Source organism: Lithobates pipiens, unplaced genomic scaffold (genome assembly GCF_037356315.1).
Source record: "Lithobates pipiens isolate NorthernLeopardFrog02 unplaced genomic scaffold, aLitPip1_a1.2 Scaffold_19, whole genome shotgun sequence".
NCBI lineage: Eukaryota > Metazoa > Chordata > Amphibia > Anura > Ranidae > Lithobates > Lithobates pipiens.
The window spans coordinates 191713909-191735817 of record NW_027507764.1 but is presented as its reverse complement, the minus strand read 5'-3'; the positions used below and the strand labels follow the sequence as shown (position 1 = coordinate 191735817).

At 44.0% G+C, this 21909-nt stretch overlaps 1 protein-coding gene across 1 annotated transcript in view; it reads left to right on the top strand.

The window, feature by feature from the left end:
* The first annotated feature begins 5868 nt into the window (after positions 1–5868).
* The window catches only part of CNTNAP2 (contactin associated protein 2), a 2388168-nt gene continuing 2372127 nt past the window's right edge, over positions 5869–21909 (top strand). Inside the window, exon 1 of the mRNA XM_077491601.1 lies at positions 5869–6673. Coding sequence (XP_077347727.1) covers positions 6586–6673 — 88 coding nt within the window. The 5' untranslated portion in view covers positions 5869–6585. The remainder of the gene's footprint in view (positions 6674–21909) is intronic.

Here is a 21909-nt window from a genome sequence, read left to right as displayed (position 1 = left end):
AAATAAAAACCAAACAAGGGGGAGAGGGGATGGAAGTAAGTTATAATAAATGGGGAGTATCAAGGGGGGGGGGCGTAAATAAGAGAAGTGAGGGGTATGGGGCCGTCACAAAACTGTGTGACCAAATAAACAAAACTAAAGTAGCCTAAACGGCTGCAACGCTCTCCAGAGCTATCTCTGGTCACCGAGCGTAAGCCTAAGTGGGAGCTGGGGTGAACCGAGTAGTAGAGGTGAACTCTCAGGATGGATTCCTTTTGCGTGAAGCGGTGAAGTCTACACACAATGTCCCGCAGTCTGTCCGGGTCGGCCGGCCTCGGGCCGAGGGCTCTGTGCGCTCTGTCCAATGCTACCACCACGTCCGGATCCCCGAGCACCGCGCGGAAGACACCGCTAACCACCGCACTCACGTCCTCCGGGCCCGCCGCCTCCGGGACCCCCCGGAGCCGCAGATTGTTACGGCGGCTCCGGTCCTCCAGGTCCTCCATGTGTAGTTGGAGGGAGATGGCGGTGTCCCGGTGCTGGTCCCTCGACTGCTCCAGAGCGGCGACCCTGGCTTCCAAGGATGTCAGAGATGACTCCCCTGTGGATACCCGTTCCGCAATGCTGGAGACCTCTCCCCTGACCTCCTGGATGTCCCTCCTGTGCGTTTCCTCCAAGCGCAGAATCAGCGCTTCAATGGCAGACTGCGTTGGGAGGGCCTGAAGCATGTCTCTAATGTCCTGGTCCAGCATGGAGGGCGTAGGAGCCACCGGGGCAGGCATCACCTCTGCTCCTTGCTCCGCTTCCGCCATATAGGGCGCCGGAGGCGTCTCCTCGTCGGGTAGAAGTGAGTCTGAGGACGCAGTTCGCAACCGCTGCGGTGAGGCCTGTAAGGTGCCTCGTGGAGAGGCCACAGCCGCTCCCGGCGGAGATCCCTCGCTGCGCTCGAAGTAGCGGCGGAACGAACCGGCAGATTTGCTGTGAGGGGTCCCACGTGTCGCTCCCCGTGTCCGGTGCTTCTTGGATGAGCTCATGCCGGTAGAAAAGCCTGTTATCGCCGGGGCATGAGGCCGTGAACCGGGAGCTCCAGAAAAATGCTGCCTTACTCGGCCATTCCTTAGCCACGCCCCCCCCCCTTGTCGTGTTTTATGGGCAGTACCACCCACTGAATGTGGCCCATGCAAGTGAATGGGGCTGAGCTGCAACTGTCCCCACAACCACTGCAATGCACATGGTTTTGACACAATGAGATTTTAAGAGGTTAAATCAGGCAGTAAAGGAGGCAGCATAATGCCTCCTCATCACCTGTCAAATGCCCTATGAAAAGAGATCCAATGCAAATTGCCCTTGAGAGGAATACTGCAAGGGAAAACTAGCCCTAAGGCTCCATTCACGCCTATACAGGTGTGGCAGAGTATGCATTTTTGCAGGGCACATATAGGAAAGCCCCTTCATTTCAATGGGCTGCCCTACGTGTCCTGCAAAAGACACAAAATTGTATTATCTGTTCAAAAATTGCAAAGCACCAAAATGCATGCTACTTTTTACCACTTTGTTGCACTTTGAGCAATTGAGCACGGAAGTGCATGTGTTAGCAAGGTGCATGGGGGTGCCATTAAGACTTAAAGGCTAAGTTCACCTTTTTTTTCTAAATTTCAACTCCCCTATGTACCAATATAATATTAATGTACTTCTTTGCAGAAAAGAAAAAGGTTTCAGTTTGTCCTGCATGGCCCTTACCTCAGTGTCCAGCTTGTTGTAAAAAAAAAAAAAAGTCTTCATTACTTCTTAGACGGATCTTAGGGCGTGAAAACTGTTAAGACAATGGAAGGAGTTCACCAGCTGACCTGTTTGGAAAACATCCTGCAGTTGCCTTTCCCTTCCAGGTGATCGCTCCCACCTACCTCCTCAGGTGCATAGTTTTCCAATGCAATCAGAGATCACCATTCTCATTCATTTGCATCTATTGTTTTTTTTCTACATTACTTTTATCTTGCATAGATCATTCATTTGGCAGAGTGTGCAGGAGCTGATCAATCAGATAACAGCATATGTTGTTCAGAGCTGTTGTATTGAAAACAGGAGAAGTATGTCCTTGGTTCTGTAAAGCTCACCATACACTATACAATCGGATTGTGCAATCTACTTTAGATCTACCATCAACTATGTAGTGCAATGGCTTGCCTGATTGGATACAGAATGATCGGAATAGGTGGTGTGTACTCCTTATGTATAGTTTAGTAAATCTAAAGGAGATCGTACAGAGATTGTACAATCAGATTGTATATTGTATGGCCACCTTCATACACCTAATATTAACTAGTTGCACTTTTAGTGCTATTAATTGTTAACGGCACCCCAAATACAAAAGCAAACACTCATTTTGCCACGTGAAACAAACGCAGCAAAACACACAGTTAAAAAGGTGCACACTGCAACACCCCAAAATATCCCATGAGTTACCTTGCCATATGTAGAGCAGCCCATTGAAACCAATGGGCTGCACTATGCGTGTCGTGGGAAAAACAAGCCATAAAATGTGCACTCCTACTGCACTAGGTGTGAATGGGACCTAAAAGTGAAATTGGTGTGTTTGAATATAAAGGGTCTTGCAGGCAACATTTATGTCTGTTTTTCTGTATTTCTCTGAAATTAATAAAAATATTGAAAAGAATTTGCTGTGTTTACACAAGACCAAATAGGCTCCATTCACATCTGCGCATTTTGGAATGCATGGCAAGCTGCACAGAAAACGCACACTTTGCCTTGCGTTTCCGAAATGCACTGCAAATGTGCATTGTGCTTGCATTCTCATTACATGTTAAAGGCAGTGAAGGTAGCAGGCGTGTGTTTGCACTGGAACAAATTCTCAACAAATGCACCAAAAAGTGTGGTAAAAAGCATCACATTCCTCTCCAAAATAAGTTCTGGAGCTTCATTGGGGCAATTGTCGCACATAGGGCAGCCAATGAATGAACAATCCACTCAATTTGCATCGGATCAGGCAGGTTCTTGCACTACATAGCTGATGGGATATCTAAAGGAGATTGCACAATCAGGTTGTACACACAGTGGGTGGGAAATAAAAGAGGTGGTATAGTAATGAGGGAGGTGCGGTCCAGACAGGTGAACATGCCCTACCATACTCTCTTCTGTGATGCAGCAAGGAAGTGCATGGTGGAATACGATCTGTAGGAAGTGGTGGAATCAAAAAGAACATCCAATCCGATAGATAAAAGTTCAAAGCCTCTATAGATGAGGTAAGTGAGAGATAAGCACATGGGCCAAAAATACAATACAATTTATTATGAAAAGTGAAAATCTGCCCAAAATGCTACAGTGGCGCACCTGTCAAAGGGCTGTGTATTTTTGTGTGCTGCAGAAATGCACACACGTTTGCGCACGTATATGAAAAGCATATGTGTGAAGCTTGTGTATGAGAGGGAGGAGGCTAAGGGGGGTCTGAGGAGGAAGAAGCAAGATCTAGGGCTGTGTTATCCCACTCTTTGGGCGATTACATGCAAACAGCTGTGGACAGTGTCATCCTGTCATTCATTTCTACAAGCTTCCTGTCATCAGGTACAGTAATCACAAATACCCGGCTGTACCTACCATTGAAATTAGCTGATCTGGGACCTGTATTAGCTTAGAGGTGCTGCTCCAAGCAGAAATGCTTGCAGCCACATATACATGTAACCACCGGGATCGATCAGATTTTTTTCTACTCTGATCTTCTTACAATGCTGATCTGGGAGGTGTATAGCCAGGAACAGCCATGTCAATAAGCCCTAATGCTGCGTACACATGATCGGACTTTCCAGCAGACTAGGTCCGACGGACCGGAATCCGTTGGACAATTCGATCATGTGTGGGCTCCAGCGGACTTTTTTTTCCCCAAAAGTCAGATGGACCTAGAAATAAAACATGTTTCAAATCTGTCCGATGGACTCGGCTTTCAATCGTGCAAACCGTTCGTCTGTGTGCTAGTCCGACGGACCAAATACGACGCAAGGGCAGCTATTGGCTACTGAACTTCCTTGTTTAGTCCCGTTTACGTTATCACATTCAAAACGAACGGACTTTTGAACGGATTTAGTCCAGTCGTGTATGGCTACGTCCGTTCGTTCAGAAAGTCCGCCGGGAAGACCATCAGACCTAGTCTATCGAAAAGTCCAGTCGTGTGTATGCGGCATTAGAGAGTGCAAAATTGTCAGCAGGCAGATGAGTCTTTTTTTTTTTTTCGTATAAGCACTACTTTTTTCAAACTTTTATTGTGGTGACACAGTTACTTATTGCATTTATAAGCTCTGCACAAACTGTTGGTGCTATATAAATCCTGTTTAATAATAATAATTTATAATCGTATTAAATTGTGTTTTAAATTTATATGAGGTTCAGCTTTATTGTTGTGATAAAACTCTCTATATCTAACATAGGAGGCACTAAAAGGATGGGGGGTGACCACGTTCACAAAATTCTGAATGAACCCTTTGCACACTGTTATAGGCCATTACATATCCCATACAAGCTTTTGCTTAGATTGTTAGGTTCACATATATTGCAATATGTTCAAGCTGGTCAACTGCATCAAAGTGATCTCTCTATCTAAGGCCAGTCCTTTTTGTAGTGTACAAAATAAAAAAAAAAGCTTACTTGCTCCTAGGATACATCAATGGACATATAGGGGGTTATTTACTAAAGGAAAATCCACTTTGCACTGCAAGTGCACTTAGAAGTAAAATCGCTGTAGATCCGAGGGGGGCATGCAAGGAAAAAAAAAAAACAGCATTTTAGCTTACACATGATTGGATGATAAAATCAGCAGAGCTTCCACTCATTTCAGATCTACCCCTTATGTTGCATACACATGATCAGAATTCTCTTTGGAAAAAGCTCTGATGGTTTTCCCGACAGAATTCCAACGGAATTCCACTCAAGCTGTCTTGCCTACACACGGTCACACCAAATTCTGATAGTTTAAAACACAGTGACGTACAACACATACGACGGGACTAGAAAAAGGAAGCTCAATAGCCAGTAGCCAATAGCTTCTGTCTCGTAGTTGAATCTGAGCATGCATGATTTTTGGCGTGTCGGAATTGCATACACACGATCGGAATTTCCGATAGAAAGTTTTTCCGTCTGGAAAATTGAGAACGTGCTATCAATTTTTGGCTGGCGCAAATTCGGGCAGCTAAATTCTGATGGAGCATACACACGGTCACATTTTCCGATGAAAAGCTCTCATCAGTCTTTTTCTGACTGGAATTCCGATCGTGTATACGCGGCATTAGATTTATAGCGACTGCACTTCTAAGTGCAGTTGCAGCGCAAAGTGGATTTGCCTTTCATAAATAACCCCCATAGTACCAATATGGGAGAAAACTTACACAGTCAAGTGTCTGTTATATGACTCAGTTTTAGATATATTTTTATAGATAGATACGGTCCAGTGAAAACACACTCCAACATGCCATAGTAATGCAAGATTTAAATATATGCAGTTCACAGATCACTGAAGCATAAATAGGAATATACGTAAATGTATTCACGCATAATACTAATTAGACACATGCTATAGGTGCATACATCTGCCTGTTCAGATAAAATAATAAAAAAATAATCAAGAGCGACAATGTGTTAAATACTAGAATACACAATGCAATTCTAGATTCACTTTTTTAGCATCCTATTGCCTGCATTAAGAAGATACTGTAGCAAGTGTTAGCTTTGCCTTGACTCTCTGGTAAAAGGCCATCTACTGATTAAGGTGTGAACTGCAGGCTGTAACCTCAGCATCTCTTTGCTCCCTGATCAGCCTTTTAATATGCTCCCTCCCCCCCCCCCCCCTTCCATCAGTCTGCAGGAGCTGCTGCAAAGATTAAAACAAACACGGACTTGTGCTCTAAGCCATCATCCTGCCCATCCTTTGCTCCATTTCATCCTACAAGCACATTCCACAATGAGCTCCCTGGACTGGGGAGGCTGATCCTGGAGTCTAGGCTGTGGTGCTGATGCTGCAGTAGTAAGGCAGTTCTTCCTCTCTGCTGAATAAATATAGAAGTGTTGTGAATGTGTGTGCTGGGAGTGTCTTCTCGGACTGCCTGCCCTGCTGTGTGCATGCATATATAGAGCCGGTGACTGTGTGTATCTGAGCTCAGGCTAGCACTGGGAGAGGAAGGACTCAGCTGCAGCATCCTCATCACATTGCTCCCATCCCTGGCTCTGCCCTAACCTGCCTGCACATGGCCATTTTGGGATTTTCCTGTTAGTCTACGCATCATCCCTCCTGCTCAGACCTCTCTGTTTTCGCTCAGTCTCCTCCCCTATCTCTAAGCATGATCTTCAGCAAAGCAAGTTTGTTTCTTGGACGTTGAAGGAAGAAGAAGTCAGGGTCCTGCAGAACAAGGGGGTGGGTTGTGTTATTCTTTAAAGGGTAAGCCCTGTGTCACAACCTCTTCCTGCCCTCTCCTTCAAGAGCCCACCACCTCTTTCTCCCTGGTCACCCTTAGCTGTCAAGGCAACAGAAGAGGACACAGAGGGAGAAGTTGCTGGGATAACCCCCCCGGCGGGATCTGGAGTTAAAGCTGGGGACACTGAGAAGCCATGCTTTGGATTTGCAGAGGCTCTGCTCTGGTCCTGGGGATTTTCAGCTGCCTGTACTGCAGCGCCTGGAGTGCCAGCCCTGAATCCCGTAAGTCTCAGCACTGCTTTTTTCTTTTTTTTTTTTTTGATCCATCCTGCTCACTTGTTTTAAAACAGTTCTTTGGCCATCCCTATTGTGAATATTTCTTAAAGTGGAATAGGGATGTGCTTGCCACTGCATTAGATCACACAAACTGCACCGATTAAGAGTTGGCCTTTCCTAAAAGTTCTGAATCATTTTGCTCCCCCACCCCTTTGAGTGCTTGTCATTTCTTATTTGCTGTCAGCGTTGGTACTTGGTGGTCTGCCAAGAAAATATTTGCTTATAGGACATCCGAATGACAAATCACATGTAGCCCGATGTTGAATATCTTTAGTATGAATTCGAATTGAGGTGGATTTAGGTAAAAGATCAGGAATTGAATGCATTGCCTCATTATGAGTCATTGGGAATAAAACATTGGTTGGCTCAGTAGCTAAAAGTGCATGATGCTGCATACTGTCTTTGCTTTATAGTAGACATACATCATCGGCTAGTAGAAAAAAGTTCATTGTGCATTGTGTTTCCAGCTCTGATTAGATTCAAGTTGCTTTGGTGTGTATTGTTTTTTTTTTTTTTGTATATTCAAAGACTACTTGGGGAAAAAAAAATGCGGTTACTTATTTTAAATTTCCTTAATTATGAAAACGCATAACGGTATGATGTTTTATATTTGTTGCGCTGTATAGTAAGGCTTGGTGCAGTGGTAATTATTTGCATGGTAAACATAAAGAATACAGAATGATACATGCAGTGCAACCTCATTATTAATGCATTAGGGTAATGCTTCTTTGAACTCAAGCCACCGCTTGTATATAAAGTTAGATGCTCTGGTCTGTTTGTATAGGAGGGTTGAAATACCACTATAGGTTTAATCATTCTCTTTTTTTTTTTTTTTGCACACCACTGTGATTTTGACAGATACATCCTGAAGCCCATGCAGTTAATAGATCGGGAATAATGGACATCAGAGTTGGACCTGTCATCAGACATTTTTGTTAAATGACTGCTAATCTCCAGTGTTCTTCCCCCTGACCATCAATTATTACTGTGGTCTAGTGATGAGTTTCTAAGCAGCTAGAGGTTCATGCAAGGGGAGTTTATATACCACTGCATTATTTCAGACTTTAACTTGTCTTTTACTGTAGGTGTCAGTACAGTAAAATGTGGCTGGCAAAAGTTTTTTTTTTTTTTCTCTCCACTAAGCCCACTTGTGACTTGCAAAAGTAGAAATATCAGACATTCATTTTATTGTGACAGTAGCAGTATTCTATTGATTTTTCTAATGGAAATTTTTAGCTGTTGTGTTAGTGTTTTCTAGACAGCATAAGGGAAGCGCGCATTATTACATATTAAATATGCAGTAGAAAGTATTGTAGTAATTTGAAGCCATATGGTATCCTATAAAGGCTAAGCTTAGGACGGCTGATGTTCAGCGGTTTCAGCATGTTTTTGTGAAATAAAGACTAAGTAGATGCCATAAAATGCACCGAGTTGACCACTCATACCTTGTATTTTTTTATTTATTTTTTATTCTTCATATAGAATAGACTGTGAAAGTACCGTAATATTCTCTAATTTGTGATTTTCATATCAAACCACAAAGGTGGCTTTGCTGATGACTCCGTATGCAACTTTTTACCATGACGTACTGTTGGTGATGGCATACTTTTCAAAAAAGTTAGGTTATTACCAGTCGATCCACTGAAGGTATATATTCATTTTTTCAATAGAAACCCAGTCAAACTTAGCAAAAAAATAGTTTGGCTGTAATATATACACCTGATGTGTCTTTTTTTTTTTTTACATCTCTTGTTGGTTCGACTTGGCATCAAATGCAAGTTTACCCTTTTAATATTTTAAAATCTGTGTTTAATCCTACCGATTCGCCCACTGATCTTCTTTAGCCATGGAGATTGCGTCCACATATTAAAATTTGTGTCTGACTATTACAGTTCCTTCTTGTAATATAATCATTGTATATAAAGATAGGATGAAAAGAGCAAAAATACTTAATTTGCATGACAGGTTATATGGGAATTAAAATGATTTACTGTTCATTGGTTTTTGTACAGTTTACGGTCATTAGTTTTTCCACTTTGTGTCCTTCTAAGTAGTATTTTTGGAATAAATATCTATAATGAACAACTCAACCAGGAGAGGTCATCACTAGACAAAGTAAGAGGAATGTTCATTAAATAGATTTCCATTTCCTACATAACATTCCACACACAATTTTTTTTTTTATGTAATCTCTTACAAATCAGAATATTATTATTGAAGCAAAACAATTAACTCAGCGGGAAAAAGTGCAGTATCTGCATGACGATAGAAGAAATCCATTTCTCCGAGCAGGCTGCAGTCTGTATGATATCCAGATCTCAGCAGTATTTCTTCTGTAATGTAGTAGTCAGTGAGGTACAGCACTTTGTATAGATAAAAACCCAGACAGCTAGCGCTGCACTGGTTACGGATCGCCACAGCAAGTCTCCCGTATAAGTGCTGACACATCACATTGTACCTTTTCTGTTCTCAGTAAGTGCCTTCAACTTGTGATGTGAGCAGAGCACACTCTGAAAGATGAGGTGTTTAACAGCATTGCTTATGATTTAATCTGAAGTTCATGACACCCTTGCTGCCTTCAAGCAATATTCCCATAACTCTCAGACAACAAGCGTTCTTCCATGTGTTTCATTTGTGAAGTCGAAGACCTTGACCAGGCAAAATAAAATGTGTGCCCAGTGGCAAATATTGATATCTAAAAAGCAGGCAAACAGTGGTATGCAAAGCTTCATAACTCATAGCGAACTGACAGATTTCATTTTCGATCTTTCTGATTTCGGTAAACTTAAATATGATTGTTTGCCTTGGGTAAATCCACTTTATACATCACATTTACTTTTTCTTCTGGCCAAGCTGATAAAATCAGATTGGCTGCTATGCAGCCCATTATTGATCTTTGAATAAGTCCATTAGTGAGCACTATGTGTGAACTGGGCTGACCGGACTACTCTATACTACATTATATAAATCCGTAACATTCAAGTGGTCTATCCAGAAAGACTCTGATATAGACAGGAAACTTTTTGGTTGAGTAAGAGCCTTTTATTGAACCATTACAAGTGCAATTTTATGTCATTGCTTCATTAGAGTCATTAGTAAAAATGTATCAGCATAAAACAACAAATCTACATAGTGTGAGAATGATCATAATGGCAACACAAGAGAATAATATGAAAACAAGGCTTGTTTGATGCACTTGGTTATGACCTTTATAGCACTGTGTAAATCAGCTTGCATCATTAGAATCTGCCATGTTCTCCTCATCCAAAACTGAAAGTATACATAATCAACACTGGGTCATTATTTAAGAAAAATCTTTACGTGCATATGGCTGTATTTTTGGGCTATATTTTTATCGATGAAAGACCAGCACTTTATGTTCACCCTGCTAAACTACGGTTCTGAGAAATTCCTCCAAGTATGTCAGATTCACTTTTATAAAAAGTCACGCATTCACTACTACTAACGGGAGAACTATGAATAACAACTCCAAGGGGTCCATTTATCAATATTTTTGCCCAAGATTTAAACAACTTTCACCCCAAATTCACACATTTCTCTAACTGAATGTTATATGAAAATGTGTTAATCTTGGGTGAATGTTGTGTGAGTCTTGGATGAAAAGTTTGACACATTGCTACATCTGTAAGTAGAATCTTCTGTAATATCCTAACTATAACCATTATTTATGGTCTTCCTTTATATAACCCCAAAATATTCTGAAACAAGTAACAGGCTGAGAAAATCTTAAAGCAAGCATAGAAGGATAAACAAAATGTAATAAATAGTGAAAACAATGGTGACAGGGCAAGGTTTTAAAAGCTTGCAATTCAAAGTAAAATGTATTAATGGTTGTAAATGCTGGCAACTATGCAGACTTTAAAAAAAGGGAAGAAATTAAGTGACACTGGTGGAAGATGTTGGTAAAAAGGCATGGCACTGTGAGCAAAAAAGATCGTAATAACAAGAAAGATTTGACCGGTACAGAGATGGTTGGGATGGGATGGTATTAGAGGATAACTACACATTCAAGAATTGATGATACATGTGAAAAATCCTGGAGATGAAAGAGAGAGGGTTATTATAAGGGAGCTTAACCACTTTCAGACCGGACCATTTTGCTGGTAAATGACCAGAGGTCTTTTTACACTTTGGCACTGCGCAGCTTTAACTGGTAATTGCGCGGTCATGCAATGTTGTACCCAAACAAAATTTGCGTCCTTTTCTTCCCACAAATAGAGCTTTCTTTTGATGGTATTTGATTGCCTCTGCGATTTTTATTTTTTGCGATATAAACGTAAAAAGACCGCAAATTTTGAAAAAAAATGATATTTTCTACTTTTTGTTATTAGAAAAATCCAATAAACTCAATTTTAGTCATACATTTAGGCCAAAATGTATTCAGCCACATGTCTTTGGTAAAAAAAAAGTCAATAATTGTATATTTATTGGTTTGCGCAAAAGTTGTCACATCTACAAACTAAGGTACGTTTTCTGGAATTTACGCAGCTTTTAGTTTACGACTGCCTATCTCATTTCTTGAGGTGCTAAAATGGCAGGGCAGTACAAAACCCCCCCAAATGACCCCATTTTGGAAAGTAGACCCCCTAAGGAAATTGATAAGAGGCATGTTGAGCCCATTGAATATTTTATTTTTTTGCCTCAAGCGATTGAATAATGACAAAAAAAAAATTTTTTTTTTTTTTTTACACAAAGTTGTCACTAAATGATATATTGCTCACACATGCTATGGGCGTATGTGAAATGACACCCCAAAATAAATTCTGCTGCTTCTCCTGAGTACGGGGATACCACATATGTGGGACTTTTTGGGAGCCTAGCCGCGTACGGGGCCCCGAAAACCAAGCACCGCCTTCAGGCTTTCTAAGGGCGTAAATTTTTGAGTTCACTTCTCACTACCTATTACAGTTTTGAAGGCCATAAAATGCCAAGATGGCACAAAACCCCCACAAATGACCCCATTTTAGAAAGTAGACACCCCAAGCTATTTGCTGAGAGGCATGTTGAGTTCATGGAATATTTTATATTTTGCCACAAGTTGCGGGAAAATTACAAACTTTTTTTTTTTTTTTTTTTTTTTCACAAAGTTGTCACTAAATGATATATTGCTCACACATGCCATGGGCATATGTGAAATGACACCCCAAAATAAATTCTGCTGCTTCTCCTGAGTACGGGGATACCACATATGTGGGACTTTTTGGGAGCCTAGCCGCGTACGGGGCCCCGAAAACCAAGCACCGCCTTCAGGCTTTCTAAGGGCGTAAATATTTGACTTCACTCCTCACTACCTATTACAGTTTTGAAGGCCATAAAATGCCAAGATGGCACAAAACCCCCACAAATGACCCCATTTTAGAAAGTAGACACCCCAAGCTATTTGCTGAGAGGCATGTTGAGTCCATGGAATATTTTATATTTTGCCACAAGTTGCGGGAAAATTACAAACTTTTTTTTTTTTTTTTTTTTTTCACAAAGTTGTCACTAAATGATATATTGCTCACGCATGCCATGGGCATATGTGAAATGACACCCCAAAATAAATTCTGCTGCTTCTCCTGAGTACGGGGATACCACATATGTGGGACTTTTTGGGAGCCTAGCCGCGTACGGGGCCCCGAAAACCAAGCACCGCCTTCAGGCTTTCTAAGGGCGTTACAGTTTTGAAGGCCATAAAATGCCAAGATGGCACAAACCCCCCCCAAATGACCCCATTTTGGAAAGTAGACACCCCTAAATTTAGGGGTACACTAGTGAGACTAGGTAATAAATGGCGGGTGCCCTGAAACTATAAAAAAATAACTAACCAACCAGCGTCACCTGTAACAGTTATATGGTGATCACTGGTGAAAGGGTTAACTAGGGGGCAATCAGGGGGCTTTATGCGGTAGTATATGGGGGTCCCTGGCGCTATAAAAAGCTGCGGCGAACCTAAATACCTACCTGCCTAACTAGCGTCACCTGTGACACTAATACAGCGATCAGAAAAACGATCGCTTATTAGGCTGGGTTCACACTGGAGCGATGCGGGAACGCCACGAATGCGCGGCGGGTTCCCGCATCGCATGCCTCCCGGCGGCAGTTCACACTGCCCTATGCGAACTGCTGGGAGTGTCAGTGAAATGTTACTGACACCCCCAGATCAGTTCGCATATCGCAGTGCGATCTGCAAACTCGGATCGCATGGTGTGAACACCCATGCGATCCGATTCTGCTGCGGGCCAAAAAAAGGGTCCCGTGCGAATTTGCGGCGGGTGCGGCGGGTGTGGCGGGTGCGGCGAATGGCTGAACTCGAATCGCACAGAGATCGGATGTGATTTGCACTGCAGTGCGGTGCGAATCACATCCGTTCTCAAACCGCTGCAATCTGAACCCAGCCTTAGTGACACTGGCGACGGGGGGTGATCACGGGGTTAAACCTTTATTGGGGGGGTTAGGGGGGTACCTTAGAACTAAAGGGGGCTAACCCTAACTGCCCTAACAGTTATTAGTCACAAATGACACCCGCCGGGTGATCAGGGGGTTAAACCTTTATTAGGTAATAAATGGCGGGTGCCCTGAAACTATAAAAAAATAACTAACCAACCAGCGTCACCTGTAACAGTTATATGGTGATCACTGGTGAAAGGGTTAACTAGGGGGCAATCAGGGGGCTTTATGCGGTAGTATATGGGGGTCCCTGGCGCTATAAAAAGCTGCGGCGAACCTAAATACCTACCTGCCTAACTAGCGTCACCTGTGACACTAATACGGCGATCAGAAAAATGATCGCTTATTAGGCTGGGTTCACACTGGAGCGATGCGGAAACGCCGCGAATCCGCGGCGGGTTCCCGCATCGCATGCCTCCCGGCGGCAGTTCACACTGCCCTATGCGAACTGCTGGGAGTGTCAGTGAAATGTTACTGACACCCCCAGATCAGTTCGCATATCGCAGTGCGATCTGCAAACTCGGATCGCATGGTGTGAACACCCATGCGATCCGATTCTGCTGCGGGCCAAAAAAAGGGTCCCGTGCGAATTTGCGGCGGGTGCGGCGGGTGTGGCGGGTGCGGCGAATGGCTGAACTCGAATCGCACAGAGATCGGATGTGATTTGCACTGCAGTGCGGTGCGAATCACATTCGTTCTCATAAACCGCTGCAATGTGAACCCAGCCTTAGTGACACTGGCGACGGGGGGTGATCACGGGGTTAAACCTTTATTGGGGGGGTTAGGGGGGTACATTAGAACTAAAGGGGGCTAACTCTAACTGCCCTAACAGTTATTACAGTCACAAATGACACCAATGCAAAAAAAAAAAAAAAAAAAAAAAAATGACATTGGTGTCACTGTGACTGGGGGGCAGGGGTAATTGGGGGGGTGATCGGGGGGTAAAGGGGGGGTGTGAGTGTGCCTGGCATGTTCTACTGTGTGTGTAGAGTGTTGGTGCAACTCACCGATCCGCTCTCCTCCGTGTCGGAACGGAAAATACCGACACGGAGGAGAGAATACATCACTTCCTCTCCTGTGTTTACATTACAGGAGAGGAAGTGATGTCACGGGGGATTTCCATTCGTCGAGAGCGATCGCGAGGGGGTGGCCATGAATGAATGGCCGCCCCCTCATCCCGGATCGCTCTCGAAGAAATGCCGACCGCCGCAGGCACCGGGGGGGGGCCCGATCGGGCCCCCCACCCGCGGGCAGGCATGGACTTATATATACGCCCATATGCCTGCCCGTGCCATTCTGCCGACGTATATCGTCGTGCGGCGGTCGGCAAGTGGTTAAGTAATCCTGATGAGTGACAGATAGGTAGGGCATGGTTAAGCATTGGCTGGAAATAAAGAAAGGGGTTAACAATATGCAGCAATAGTAACATTCCAATATTGAATTCCTATTATAGTCACAATGTGCAGCAATCACAGTGATTAGCAAAAAAGCATCCATTAGTGAAATGGTTAGAGAGAAATGTTAGGGCAACATGATGATACATACGATGTAGTTGGCTTGAAAAATGGCACATGTCCATCAAGTTACTTGGTGTGGAAATAATTAAAGAATAAAATAATGCTTTGTGGAGCTAGTTGAAGTCATCTGAGAAGAAAGAACAAGTAAATGATGAGATGAAAGTAAATGATTTTTGAAAGGATCCCAATGGGTGGTGCAAAGCAGCAATGGGACAAGTATGTGCTCGAGGCATCAGTCTTGCAGATAAAGAATACAGTACATATTAATATTGATGTTAGGGGGTCTATCACTCTCCTTTAATTGCTGTGTTGATCGCCTCAAGAAATGCATAGGTAACAAAATCAAAAAAAGGAAAGAATAGGTCCAGCATATCAACATCAGCAAATCATATATATATATATATATATATATATATATATATATATATATATATATATATATATATATATATATATATATATATATATATATATATATATATATATATATATATATATATATATATATATATATATATATATATATATATGAAATGTTATTCTTTTAGAGAATGTTTAAAAACACTTAGATTAATGGACTATTGATTTTATTCCAGTAGTTAAAAGTATCAATAACACCATTCTGTAAGCGATGAAAGAAGTTTATAAGAGATCAGAAAATCGAGTAACGTCAACAGGCATGTCCTCTGTCAATGCGTTTCTCATGTTTAATCCATTTCTTTAAGACTATTAGGTGCTCTGTATCACAAAACTCATCACAATATGATTGCATACAAGAGTCCAAGCATGGTCTGGGATGATAAATATACAATTACAATCTCCCACACAAACAGCTGGACTACCTAATTCCTTATATTGATTTTATTGTATAAAGAAATACAGTACAATGGCCACCCAAAGACAAGTAAAGAAATCTGAATGCCAATCAAAGCTAAACTCTGGGAAAACAGCATGCTACACAGCTGATATTCATGTGAGCTGTTTTACCAGCCAAAGGATTTATAATTCTGGGTCAGTTGGTCTTGTAATCCCTGCATTCCACTTAAGGCAGCAGAAAAAAATCTGAGACCTCATTTTTTTCCACTGTATATAATACAGCTTGATCCAGGACCCGCCCTACATTACTGATTGGGCAATGGGCAAGCCACAGCATACTGATGCGTTAAAGTGATTGTTACCATAAAAATGCAATTTACTGGCAGCTCCTCTATTTTATCTAGGCATAACACACAGGGTGATGCCGCGTACACACAGTCGGATTTTCCGACGGGAAATGTTGGATGTGAGCTTGTCGTCGGAAAAGTCTGACCGTGTGTATGCTCCATCGATCATTTGCTGTCAGACTTTCCGCCAACAAATGTTTGCTAGCAGGTTCTCAAATTTTCTGCCAGCAAAACGTTGTTGTTAGAAAGTCCGATCGTGTGTACACAAGTCTGTCACACAAAAGTTCACACATGCTCGGAATCAATCAGAAGGAGTCACACTGGCTATTGAACTTCCTTTTTCTCGGCTCGTTCGGAATTGTTGGCAAACATTTGTGTGACCGTGTGCATGCAAGACAAGTTTGAGTCAACAACCTTCGAACAAAAATCTGTTGGCGGAATGTCCGATCATGTGTACGGGGCATAATTGTTTTATTTTAAAAAAGCTTGCAAATATCTTTCAACAGCTATCTTCAGGCCGGTCGCGTGACTCCTGGCCGGTCTCCTACTTAGATCCAGAGCTACAGCAGAAGGGGCTGAGCAGCCATGTGACCTCCCCAGCTGATGTCAGAGGGAGATCTTGGCCTCTTCCGATGTAGCCCTGGATCAGAGTAGGAGACCGGCCGGGAGTCACCTGACCAGCCTGAAGATAGTTGTAAAAATGTATTTACAAGCTTTGTTTTATTAAAACACTTAACCTGTGTGTTATGCCTAGATATAATTTTCTACTAATAGCGGTGGGGGGGGGGTAGACAGAGACACAGACACAGAGCTGACAGGCAGGGAGGGAAGGGGAGAGGACAGAAGGGGACAGAGGAGCGCTGCGGATGACAGAGGCATGTAAATTGACTATGGTTGTCAGGGCTCAGCAGCCATGATTATCGTGGTCAGTACACAGTAACTGGAAGGATCAGCCAGGTTTAGAGGGGGGCAGATTAGACAGAACAAGCACCATGCTGTTTATTCTGCTATAAGGGAACAGAATCGCTCTTTTTTTTTTTTCTTAGGGTTACAAACACTTAAACTCAAATACTCTTTTATTTGCATGTTCATAAATTTGGATCAAGAGCATTGCACAAAACAATTGAGCAGGAACTTTCTCAAATACCGGATTGTCTTTTTCACTGTAAGCTCTGCAGTGTTAAAGGAACCTAAAGCCAATGACATGTTCAGGTACTTCTACACATTGTATTTAAATCTACTTTATATTATAATAGATTTTTTTATGTCTGTCTGGAATTTAGTTTTGTGTTTAAATAGAGATTGAACATCACAAAAGCATGGCAAAGGGAGGCACATTTTTAGCAGTCAGAAATGCAGGAGTGAATTCTTTGTAATAGGTTAAAGAAATGAAACCAGATAAAGTTAGCAGTTGCAGATACTATAAGACTCTAATAGAGACCGCAGGAGAGTGAGCAGATTAAAGCGAAACTTGCAATACAAAATGAGATTCCTCTCATCTTCTTCTTCTCCCTATCCCTCTTATGCCGCATACACACAAGCGGAATGTCCGACAGAAAAAGTCAGATGAGAGCTTTTCATCGTATATTCCGATCGTGCGTATACCTCATCAGACTTTTTACATTGAAAATTCTGACGGACCTAGAAAGAGAACATGTTCTAAATATTTCCGACGGAACCAATTCCTATCGGGAAAACGACTCGTCTATATGCTATTCCGACGGACCAAAAACAACGCATGCTCTGAAGTACGAGACGGAAGCTATTGGCTACTGGCTATTGAACTTCCTTTTTCTAGTCCTGTCGTACATGTTGTACATCACCACGTTATTGATGGTCGGACTTTTGGTGTAATCGTGTGTACGCAAGACAGTTTCAGCAGAATTCCGTCAGAACTCCATCTGAAAAACCTTTATTCCGCCGGGAAAACTGGTCATGTGTACAGAGCATTACACAGTCACAGAAAATGTTATCATTTAGTCATAGTAAATACCTTTTTTTCACCTGTAAAAATGTAGCACTTTCTGATCCCTTACCTAAATGAAAGGTGATGTAGTGATCTGCCACCTGCAGCCCCCTGTGATATCCACATATCAAATAGCAGAAGGCTGCGTTTCAGTGAATTGAAGGATGACACTTTTTTGATCGTGAATACAAATCAGGATCAATGGCATATTTGCGCATGCACAAAATCAAGCAGCTCATCAATAATGGCTGGCTGTGAAAATTAGATAGAGGCAACTAGCCAGTGGCAGCTGGTGCTCAAATTTTTTTTTGGGGGGGGGGGGGGGGGGGCAAAGAAACTGAAACATTCTTAAATTTCAGCCTCACTGTGCCTGTCAAATATGTAGCCTTACTGTGCCTATCAATGCAGCCAAACTGTGCCTATGAATTGCAGCCTCACTGTGCCAGTGTGTGCATCAATGCAGCCTCACTGTGCCCATGAATTGTAGCCTCCCTGTGCCAGTGTGCCCCATCAATGCAGCCTCAGTGTTCCAGTGTGCCATCAATGCAGCTTCAGTGTGCCCATCAATGCAGCCTCACTGTGTCAGTGTGCCCATCAATGCAGCCTCATTGTGCCCATCAATGCAGCCTGATGCTATCAACAATCACCACGGTCTGTCCAGTCAGTGTCCACCATGCTGCAGGGCTTGCTCCCTGTCAGGACTTTACAACAACGCACTGAGTCTGAGCCACTGGCTGTCCGAACCACTGGGCCACCAGCAGTTTTTCTTGGCCGTGCATCAGCCAAGCGAGTGAGACTCAAAGAGGCCCCTACCATGCGTTCCACTCCAGTGTGTTGTGGCCACGTAAAGAAACTGGAAGTGACGCAAACGCGTGACATAGTAATGCTTAAAGCAGTGTCCTACGTCCTGCGGGCCGCCAATCATTAGGCAACAAATGAAGACGAATTCCACAGTGGAAGTGCTGTGGAATTCGTATGCGTATCGCTCAGTGCCCCGATGATGCTCTATGGGTTGGCCAGTAAAGCTTCTGGAACTTGCCCATATGATGTGGGAAACGTCATGCCTCCCAAAGACACATACGTGTTATTTACCAAACGAAAATCCACTTCGCACTGCAAGTGCACTTAAAAGTGCACTGAAAGTGCATTTGGAAGTAAAGTTGCTGTAGACCCAGGGGGACATGCAAGAAAAAGAAAAAAACAGCATTTTAGCTTGCACATGATTGGATGATAAAATCAGCAGAGCTTCCACTCATTTCAGATCTACCCCTTAGATTTAGAGTGAAAATGGATTTGCCTTTCGTAAATAACCCCCATAGTGTCCAGCACCCACACACTCTTATGCCGCGTACACACGACCGGACTTTCCGGCAGACTAGGTCTGACAGTCTTCCCGAATTAATTTCAGCGGAGTTCCGATGGACTTTCCGAATGAATGGACTTGGCCACACACTAACGGACTAAGTCCGTTCGAAAGTCTTTTTCTTTTTTAACGTGATCATGTAAGACGGGACTAAAAAAGGAAGTTCAATAGCCAGTAGCCAATAGCTTCCCTTGCGTTGTATTTGGTCTATTGGACCAGCAGACAAATGGTTTTCCCGATAGGAATTGAGTCTGTCGGACAGATTTGAAACATGTTCTATTTCTAGGTCCGTTGGATTTTTATAACGAAAAATGATCGGATTAGCCCACACACGATCGGATTGTCCGACGGACTGATTCCGTTGGACCTTGTCTGCCGGAAAGTCCGGTTGTGTGTACTCGGTATTATAGGAAACATTTTTTTTCCTTTTGGGGGCAGTGTCCCTGTGCCCCCTATTGATGGGCCTTCACTGCAACTGGGTGGTTCAAGATGGTGATGTGGAAACAGAACAGCACAAGTAGAAGTTCAGCTGCAAAAAAAAATCACATCATTAAGTGGAAGTTCCTCTTGAGCGAATAATTATCTTTTTTTTAAATCTTGCTGTGCATTGGCTGGTGGAATGGTACTCTCTGCAGAGAACCCTCTCTCATACAGACAAAACAAGATTTTGGTAAATGTACTTGTAGTCTGTCTTACATTCTAAGACACTTCTCTAAGTAACATTACAACTGCTGCAAATACATTCCTGAGCCCTGGGATAATGTGTACACAAGGATTGGGTGGGCTCTATAAGTAACCCTTTCTCATCCAGATGAAAATTGCTCCGTGGAAGTTGGGTGCAGCAAAGAGGGTGTAGTAGCTGTTATCAACACCCCCTGTAGTGAAAGAAGCCTATATACCAGGGGCCAACTGACAACTCATGGGGCCCCCTTTAGCTGCAGATGAAGCAGCTGAGGATGTACACATTGCTTTTGTGGGTGATCATGGCCCAATCAAGTGAATAGGGCCACTCTGCAAACACCCTGCAAACATGCGCAATGCACGCAGCGGCAGCATGCTAGTGTGGGATCCAAGGAGTTAAAGCAGGTAATGTGGTGAGGCAATACAACACCTCCTCCAACATTGCCTGCTTTAACCATTTGGTTGCCTTTTGCAGAGCAGCCCCACGCCAAGTGTGACAAGGTGTATAATTCCTGTTGGGGCTGCAACATGTGTACATCACTGGCTACTGCATTTAAAAGGGGTGTGGGTGGGGGTAAAAACAGACATAAACTATAAGGTTTTATCACCCCCAAACTGTGAATGTAAACAAGCCCCTACTGTCCTGAGCTCCCTATCACAGTTGGTTTTTAGGGGACCCCTGGAATGAGAACAGAGAGGGACCCCTGAAATAAGGACAGAGGGGGGCCCTGGTATGAGGACAGAGAGGGAGCCCTGAGATAAGGACAGGGAGGCACCCCTGTAATGAAAGCAGAGTGGGACCCCTGGGATGAGGACCGAGTGGGACCCCTGGGATGAGGACCGAGTGGGACCCCTGGGAGGAGGACCGAGTGGGACCCCTGGGATGAGGACCGAGTGGGGCCCCTGGGAGGAGGACCGTGTGGGGCCCCTGGGTTGAGGACAGAGTTGGATCCCTGGGGTGGGGGCAGAGAGGGACACCCTGGGATGAGGACAGAGAGGGACTCCCTGGGATGCAGGCAGAGAGGGACTCCCTGGGATGCGGGCAGAGAGGGACCCCTGGGATGCGGGCAGAGAGGGACCCCTGGGATGCGGGCAGAAAGGGACCCCTGGGATGCGGGCAGAGAGGGACCCCTGGGATGAGGGCAGAGAGGGATCCCTGGGATGGGGCAGAGAGGAGGATCCCTGGGATGGGGCAGAGAGGGGGATCCCTGGGATGGGGCAGAGAGGGATCTCTGGAATGGGAGCAGAGAGGGATCCCTGGGATGGGGGCAGAGAGGGATCCCTGGGATGGGGGCAGAGAGGGATGCCTGGGATGGGGCAGAGAGGGATCCCTGCAATGGATCTCTGGATGGGGCAGAGCAGGACCCCTGGGATGGGGCAGAGAGGGACCCCTGGGATGGGGCAGAGAGGGACCCCTGGGATGGGGCATAGAGAGATCCCTGGAATGGATCACTGGAATGGGGGCAGATGACATCTCTTTACTCTGGGGAAGAGGGGGTCGGATTTCAAATCCCCCCAGACCAACCACACCCCCTACTAGCACATGTCCTCTCCCCTCAAATCGCACTCCCCAGTACATATCCTCTTACACCCCCCTCTCCCATCACTTCTCCCTGCGTTACCTGCCCCCAACCCTCTCTCCTATCCATAAACTATGCACAGACCTCAGAATCAGCACGGCTCTTGCAGAGTAATGTCCCTCCCTCCTCCCCGGCTCCTCCACCTGTCTGTGTAAATCGGAGCCGTGGAGGATCATAGTCATTGAGCTCTTTCTCTGTGGTGCGCAGGCTCATGGGGAGAGATGTCGGCTGCTACAGAGGGGCATCACTGCGAGAGGGAGCCCGGGCATCCCCTAAGAGATGCAGGAAAGATATCCTGACTCCAGAGTGCCCAACATTAGCAAGCAGCTGTGAGCCGAACTACTGAAGCTCAGTGCTGGGACTTCCGGCACTGGACACACAAAAACACACGTTGGGGTCTGCTTTCAAAAATATAAAATGTTTTTGAGGTTTTGAGTAATCTTCAGGCCTAAAATGATTTTT